The 8,823-nt window shown below is 40.2% G+C and overlaps 1 protein-coding gene across 1 annotated transcript in view; it reads right to left on the bottom strand.

The window, feature by feature from the left end:
* Positions 1-1,517: 1,517 nt before the first annotated feature.
* The window catches only part of GPX7 (glutathione peroxidase 7), a 9,684-nt gene continuing 2,378 nt past the window's right edge, over positions 1,518-8,823 (bottom strand). The window contains exons 2-3 of the mRNA XM_010195054.1: positions 3,766-4,027; positions 1,518-1,898 (exon numbers count right to left, since the gene is read on the bottom strand). Coding sequence (XP_010193356.1) covers positions 1,735-1,898; positions 3,766-4,027 — 426 coding nt within the window. The 3' untranslated portion in view covers positions 1,518-1,734. The remainder of the gene's footprint in view (positions 1,899-3,765; positions 4,028-8,823) is intronic.

Here is an 8,823-nt window from a genome sequence, read left to right as displayed (position 1 = left end):
CCCCTCATCCAGATCATTGATAAAGATAAAGAAGTAGCTGATACAGCTTGGAACACACACATTAGTATGAATATGACCTGAACATTTCCATGCTTCATTTGTCCCAAAGATTCTTTGATTGCAAACTGTCTTTTCATTTCCTTCTCATTTCTACCTTCTTGCTTGTTCTCTCTCTGCTCTTGTACTGCTGTTACTGCCCTTCAGGATCTTTCTGCAAATGCTAAAGAACCTCAAACTCTTACTTCCTTAGACCACTCCACAGAATGAGTCCAAGGCTTCAGGAGACAGCACCTGTTCAAGCATGGGCACTGTAATGTATTCTAGCATCAACCCTTTTATTTCCAATAGTTCTTCAGTACTCTGCTTTCCCCTCTTGTTCTGCAAGCCAGTGCATGCCATAACAATGCCTTTCATTTCAACTAGAGCCTGTTTGGATACTGAAGAGCTATAATGGCAGAGATAAGTTGGAAAAAGTTCTTACCACGGTCAGGTCAATTAAGGCTTATTTGTACACTTGGGCGCCGACAACTGTGTGGACAAACATTGTCTGTGCTACTTTAAAAAGCATTGCAAGGCAAAAAGAGCAGCTTTCACTCGTCAATAATACTGCAACTGGACAAGACTGATGCTTCTTAAAGCATCCCGGGGTTACGAACTGGGGACCTGTACATTGTGTTTTTGTTGAGATAAAAAGACTTCTTGCTGACAAGATTTTCCCAGGGTTTCTGACAATGAACACTGGGGCTGTAATTGTTAGTGCTTCTGTTTTAGGCTGAGGAAAGAAGTCCTGCAGTCTGGAGTCTGAGCAGATGCCCAAGTGCTACATTCGAAAAAGGTGCCATTAAACATTTGTAACCTTAATGTGGTATTAAACAATGTAACACTGTGCAACAATTAAAATTCTGAAAAATTCTTTCCGTGGAAAAATGTTGATTCTTTAATGTTTGTCTGTACATGCTGCACAACTGGATGGTGTTATAAATTGAAAAATAACATCAATTGCATGAGATGAGAGTAATTCTTTTAAGACAAAATGCTAATAGAAGAAGGAAATAGCCATTTTGTATAGGCACTGGTCCTACAGATGTTTAAACGGCTATTTAAATATCATCTGATAATCTTTACTGGGTGAAAAAACGCAGAGATTCTTCTCTGTTTTCACATTTCTTTTATTTAAGTTGTATGTGTCTTTTCCCCATTTCCTTCTGACTTTTTAGACAGATGAAATTCAATGTATTTGGCCTTGGTCACTAGAAAGACAGACAGCTGTGTCAGTCTGCCTGGTGTGGAAGTATCTGTTTTGGCCCACTTCCTGGCACATGCCTTAATTCAGTCATGCACTTTCAACTCTGTTTTTTCATTCAGTCCATAACCGAAATATTACAAAGGAATTGTAGATGTCAGTGAGATCCAAATCAGGACATTCTCATTATTCTGAGCCTTCTTCCTACACGTACATGAACTGACTTCCTACAGTGTACCACCAATGAATGATCTGAATTGGGAAAGAAACCGCCTTTCCCAGAAAGGCTGCATTGAATTCAGTTTGATACAAAAATTTAAATTACTTTGACCATGACTACTTGCTGTTTTCTACATTCTTAGGATGATGAATGTGGTTTCCACTGATCGTCATTTCCCTTCCCCATATACTCTCTTTTGGAATGTGGTAAGACAAACTCTAGCTCTAATTCTCAAAAAAAGACGTAATTGGCATGCTGGGATTTTTGACAGTCATAATTCTTCTTTCTTCTTCAGGATGATTTTCCGTACAAGTTCTGTAACGTAAGGTCTTATTTCTTCAACAGAGACTGTAGAGTCCCAGGCCTTTACTGCTTTCCCATTGGGGTCCACCAGGTATTTCCAGAAGTTCCAGGTTGGTTCTTCTCCTGTAGAATCTACAGGGGAGAGAAAAAAAAGTGAAAAAAACAAAGTGGAAACTTAGACAAGAAAACCACATTAGCCAATTTCTGACATCTGTTCATGTCAATTTGCTGATTGCCCTGTCAGAGGAAGAAGGAATGTAAAATTAATGGGGAGTCCAGACTGAATAATAGGATTAATTTTCTGACAGACACGAAGCTTTATCTAGACAGCAGTCCCCTGGAGCCTAAGGAAACGGTCAAGTTTGAGACAGACAGACAGACAGACAGGAGAAAGCCCTATAATCAGTGTTGAAGTCTGTGTGTGCATGAGTCTGTGCTACTTGATACATCTGAAACAGCTGAAAATGGGATTTGCCATAACAACATCACTGCCCCAGGACTATTTGCTTGCTTATCTAGAAGTTTTCCTCTAAAAGCACCCGATATCAAGTGCTTCGGAAGAATGTTTCAAGAAATGCTACTGAAGGAATAACAAAGTAAATTGTTCCAGGAGATTTCCTCCCAGTTCTCATCGACTGCAGTTTTTCCCTTCATGACCACATACTCATTTTACATGAGTCACGTTCTTATCCTTTACTATTCTGCTACGTAACTGACAACATTTTCAGGATTTTCAATCAGACCAGGAGTCTCATCCCACTAATAGCACCAGCACACACGCTACAGACAAATTAGCAACTTTTCCATTGGTGATATGTTGGGCAAAATCTCGTCAGGAGTCAGGAGATATTTCAAAGCATCATTAAGGCACAGCCAGACCGACACTGTTGACCATCTTGTCATTATGCTGTATAAATATACAGCCACCAGCAGCCTCCCTTTGCATGTAGACCAACAGGGAAGCTGAATTTCTGCAGGTTTCATGTGACGTGTCTGCAGTAACAACCCTGCTGGGCACAACAGAAATCGAAGGCTGTGAAGAGGATTGAAGAGAAGTTTGTTTAAGCAGGAAGAGCCATTACAGACACCTGTAAGGATGTGTGCTTGGGGTAGGCAAAAATAATACTACCAACAGTTGTTTAAACTGGGTGGTATGTGGGAGAACGCTGTGGTGCTGGAGAGAAGAAAAGACAATATGGTCCTTGCAGGATACAGCTCAGTCATACTGGGCTTTATTAGATATCATTGCTGGAAGACATTTCCTTCACTTTGGTAAAGACTGTCATTTTAGTTTAGCATTTAAATGGTATTTAGAGCATTCATTCAGTGCAAGAAAAGTAATGTCTTGATAGAGAATATCCTGCTTGCACTGTGTTTTGTCAGCTGCCTGCTAAGAACCAGCAGAACTTCTTCAGGTCTCCATGCTAGCTGTAATGCAGATTAGAACTGGAGGAACTGCACGGTATGGCTATTCCCAAACTTGGCAAGGAATGGGGAAGAGAGCATTCAAGGACAGATCTTAGTTCCCGGTTTCACTTTTTGATTGTGGAAGTAAATGATGTAGGTGTTTCACTTCCACTTATCCTATAGCTCTTGAGATGAATCTTATAAATCCCCCCTGCAGCAGTCGTGTCACAGGAGAAGCACTTGTGAGGCTGCAAAGTGGAAAAAGGAAGCTCAGGTGGTGTAAGCATACAGGAGGGTATTTCAAGACCTGTATCCCATGCAGAGGTTTATTAGACTGGCTTTTACAGGTAATGTCACCATAGTGTCTTCATCCCTGGAGATCTTTTCAGAAGGTTTGACAGAGGTGTCAGGGGCGTCAGAAAAATCCTGCCTCATGCAGGAGGATGGGCTGCATGACCTCTTGGAGCCTGACAATTCTGCACTATGGTTTTACGGACACAGTCACAGATACTGTTTTTTCTGTCGGATGGTATTTTGCATCAGAGGAACTACACACTGGGGAAACAACCCCCCAGTGTGCCAGATGACTCACCGATCAAGTACTTGAAGGCAGGAATTGCACCGGCTCCGCTGACTGCAATTTTGCTGAACATAGGGAAGGAGGCACCGTAAGTCTTTCGCGCAAAACTCTCAATTTCTTTGTTAGTGTCTGGTTCCTGCTGCCCAAACTGATTGCACGGGAATGCCAGCACATTGAAATGATATGGGCCGAGGTCTCTCTGTAACTGCTGCAGGGCCTTGTAGTGGTTGTCTGTGTACCCGCACTCGCTCGCAACGTTGACAACCAGCGACACCTGAAGAACAAGAGAGATTAAAACGTGCTGCACACGTCAGTTTTCCAACAGCCAGGCTGGGATGAAGACCATTTTCAAAAAATGAGAATGTCCAGAGACCTGTCATTGAGCACCTATGTTTGAAACTACATTGAGTGCTGTTCACAACAGGAAGGTTTAATATTTCTTTTGTGTATTCCCATTTGGCAACCATTAAGATAATAAACTGCTAAGCAATCTTAATTCTCAGTTCACAGAGAAACTATGTACCTCCATTCTGCCTTTTGGATAGTTTCTGAGCATGTTTAAGAGATGACCATGCAGCTAAGGTATACCAAATTGCTTGGAAAAAAGACTGAAAATGTACTTTTGGAATTTGATTTCTCTGTAATGAAGCATCTGTTCTGCAGCATCTTTCTTTGTACAGAATTTAATACTCATACAGAGCTACCTGATCCATTTATCATTGCTAGTGTAGATGTCTTGATCTGGGAATTAACAGAAGCAATTACAGAATTTTGGGTTGGTTTATGCAGTATGGACTAGAGGAGTCTATTGAGTTGGGACAAAATGACAACAGATTTTGCATAAGGGTTTACTGCCTCAATTAGACATTCCTAGAAGTGGAGATGGTGCTCACTGTCCTTTAAAGAGTTATTTCTGTGGCTGATAATCCCTGACGTTGTATGCATCGTGGCGTTCAGACGCTGCCACCAGACACGTATCTGCCTGCGCAGATCCAGCAGAGGGAGAGGAAGGTGCCAGAGATGGACGCTACAGGATAATGCAAGCGTGTGCAAGGAGAATACGTGGTGGGACAGATTCTACCAAGAATTGGCTGGGGAAATTAAGTGACCCAACCCTGAGCTGCCACATAGTACATCGTTTGTCAAGGCCATGAAGAGCTTGCCACTGGTTTTTGAACTATTTTATCCTTAAATAACTGCTATAATTTATTTTTGGACTTACAGTTCTTATTGTTACGAATTTTGTAAGTGCCATTCTGATGTTTTCTTGAGAGCGGATTAAAGCTGAATGTCATAGATCCTTTAGATACAATATGATTTTACTAATAAAAATAGCACTGTGCACTTTATAGTGATGCTTCTTTTACATGTAACTACACTCTGTTCCTTTTTCCAGACCAACTTGTAGAACTCATAAGGCAATGTAAATATTATAATATTAAAAATGTTTCTACCAACCTAGTTTAAAATCAGGCGCAGTGCAGAAAAAGCATTCTGATTTGGGAACCAGAACTCTACCAGGTTTACACTGAATCCAGTGTATTTCTAGAGATGGTGCCTCAGCCCAGAAGCTGGTCCTTCATTCTCAAATTGCAAATAGTTTTAATTCAGTCAAAGTAGCCACCACATTCCCCAGCGCTAGTACCAGAGCAGCTATTTCTACAAGGGTTTGGGAGCTTCATGGAGAGTGTTGGCTTGATTACTGTCCATGTGGGACAGCAGCGTGCAAGGGCCCAGTGCCGCAAGAGCAAAGCCTAAAGGAATCAGGAATGAACCTGATCAAATTACACAGCAAGGAGCTGCAGGGCAATAAAAACAAAGTAATGAATAAATAAAGGTAAAAAATCCTGGCTGCAGGTCTCACACTTCTGTGAGGTTTTGCTCAATTTAAACTTTGGATTCTAATGTTACTGCTGTTCCATATTCCTGTGTGTATGTTTGTATACAAAAGCATATAGAAAATATGAATGGAGTGCATAAAGTCTAATATATGACAAAATAAATTATTACATGTGTATAATGTTTTCAAGGCCAGAAAAAAACCTGACATATAAAAGCCTACAATCTAGGCTTATGAGGTAATAAGATTAAATCCCTAGAAGGGGTAGGAATGAGTAAAGAAAAAGCTAAGGGGATGTTTGTGTTTATAATCTTTTACATTAAACATTAACCCTTACTTTGTGTATTCTGTACCATGTATAGGTATATGGCTGTGATTAAAGTGCATTTGGAGCACCGTTGCTCTCCCTGGAAGACAGGTAATCCTGTAAAGGAGAAGTTGATGTGATCGTCTTTGTGGTGTGGTGCATCAGTAGAACACAAGCTAAGCAATAGCTGTACGCTTGCCTATGAAGACGCGATCTGGAGCCATCTAGCTAACACCCAGAGCACCACATCCACTCAGACTGCATTTATGGGCTCTACATGGAATTTTAAACTCAGTCTCTTCAAACATCCAAAGGTAGGGCATATAGTTAGATTTTATTTTTGTCCGAAAAGGTAATAATTTCATGATGCATTCCTGATGCAGTCGGCCAGCATTTCAAACAGAACTTGCATACTGGACACAAAGATAACTATTGGCAGGTTTGCTCTTTTCAGATAATCTGTATTTACCAAGCATGGTCACAATTGTTTCTTAATATAATTGACACCAAGTGTTGAAATCACATGTAGTTCTTTCATATAACATTCTAGAGCTTTTTTAAAATATAGTTTAAATATGGCATTATCATGATGCAGAAGTATTCATATACCTTACCATATTCACATCTGTTATTTTATCCTAAATACCGTGGTAATGTAAGGATTTCTCATTGGAGGTCAGGGAGAAATAAGGTCATGTAGGTACTAAGTTCGTATTATAACAAATATTAAAGATGACTTGCCAATTAAAACAATCAAGCTTTGGTAACTTTTACTTGATTTCCAAGTAAAGAGAGCTTGGAAGATTTCACTCAAAAAGAAACAACTATTTTAATTAACAGATGTTTAAAACCAGTGATTGTGCAGCATGGTGGTGAAAAGGGATGAGAGCTCGCACTGCGAATGCTGCAAACTTCCAGGTGTTCTCCCACAAAACAGGAGGAAAGGACGTGCAGCGTTGCTCAGAAGGGCACATTATGCTTCTCTTTCTTCCTTAGAAAAATGCATTCTGTTACTGAACTCTGTAACTTAACGGTGCAAACCTCTGAGAAGCACAACTAGCACACCTAATAAAAAACTTCCAGGGTTTATTAATACGTCATGAGGGATGTTTAAAAATCTTTACCAAGTTATCTTCCACAAGTGATTAAACACGGTGATTTTTGGGGAGTCTGTATTTATTTATAGCAAATAACAGTCACTCTCTTTGTTCTCGTGAAGAGGCTGTATTTTGACTCCTTACAACTACTAATGATTTAAAGTAAGCTGAATATGCCTTTTGACTGACTTTATGTTCTGAGAGTGCAAGTCAAGTACACCACCTAGTGTGCAGTGCAAACAATTCCTTCTGGACCTTACAAAAACCATTTAACGTAAGCCGAATTCTGTATTAGCCTTGTCTGAGCTCTTAATACCATCCTTTCCTTCCCTTCCCTTTGCTTAGAAAACCCCTGCATTCTAGTACTGAACTTATTTCTTTAACATTGCAAAAATAGTTCCTGGTTTGATTAACGTTCACACCAGTGTATCTCCTTGAGGAAAAGATCCCTGGGCAGATGTATGGATCTGCTGCCAGCTTCAAGTAGCCCCTTGTGGGTCTTTTAGCAGAGACAGTAGATGCTCTGGTGTTCATACCTGGAGATGTTTAACTGGCCCCGTCTGACTGACGGCAGAACCAGCACAAGCATCAGACTGCACCAAGTCACAGAGCTGTTACCTTCACGGAAACAGTAGCAATACTTGGTACAGTAGTTAAGTGGCTCTACTGTGTATTCACACACGTCCAGTAACGCTACATCCTCGGGTTGCAGAGAGCTGTGATGCAAAGGGCCTAGAGTTACTGTCAACAGTAAAATAACACTTTACATTGGTAGGGTGCCTAATGCTTTTATCATATTATCGTACCTTTGGTTCAAGATTTCCAAAGCACTGCACTGACACCACTTAATTAAACCTCAGCACGCTGTACTTAGCTGTGCGGTAGGCAGGCAAGTGCCATTATATTAGCTAGGTATAAACACAGCAGGGAACACCTGATGCTTGGCAGTTCTGACCCCCAGACAGGTAGCATTTTCAGTAAGAATACTGCCTCTTGCAGCGTATCTGACAGAGATCATAAAACAAAATATAAGCTTTATTGAATTACACAGAGATAGATTAGACAGAAGACTAATCTCATTTGGCTCCTGTTGATTCTTTTCCAACCACACATCACTGCCCTTCATTTTTAACGTAGAGGGGTCAACATCACTATGGTAGCCTGGAAAAAGCACGGGAGGATGGCGTTCTCGCACACCACAGTAAAACAGACTCTTCTTGTATCCATTTCACTTCTGCTACTCTTTTTTTCAGCCATAATAGTCCTTCCTTTCTCTGCTTTCAGGTCGATGTAATCTCACACCTGATTTTGTGGTATGCATGCCAAATTGTTAGCATTCTGGCACTATAATGTCTTGTGCCCCCATAAAGGAGGAGTACTCCCTCATGTATTCTTGTTATTTTTGTTGGAGGATAGGTTATGTCTGCGCACATTTATCTCAGAAAAAAAACCACTACCCATTTTTTTCATGTTTGTTATTTTGGAATTGTTACATTTCTTATTTACCATATAATGGAAGGTACTTGTGATTTCCATCAAGACACAGTTCAATGAAAAATGAAATAGTATCTATCAGTCCTACCAAGAAAAATTATCTCAGTTATCTGAATACACAATAATTTATATTAATGAGTTATTGAAGGAAGATTCTGCAAGTCATGAATTGCACTGATTGTTTCTACTTAGCATGGTTCTTGTGTTTTTAGAATTAACAGACTTCTTTTTTTTAATACTCTGGAAGCTTTGGGATTTTTTCAATCCCCGGTCAGTTTTTTTGACTACACATTCGGCAGTTATTTAACTACCTTAGTTGAGTGACTGAACTG

Source organism: Mesitornis unicolor, unplaced genomic scaffold, assembly GCF_000695765.1.
Source record: "Mesitornis unicolor isolate BGI_N332 unplaced genomic scaffold, ASM69576v1 scaffold50231, whole genome shotgun sequence".
Taxonomy (NCBI): Eukaryota; Metazoa; Chordata; class Aves; order Mesitornithiformes; family Mesitornithidae; genus Mesitornis; species Mesitornis unicolor.
Note: the sequence above shows the minus strand (reverse complement) of the source record. Positions and strands in the feature narration are given on the sequence as shown.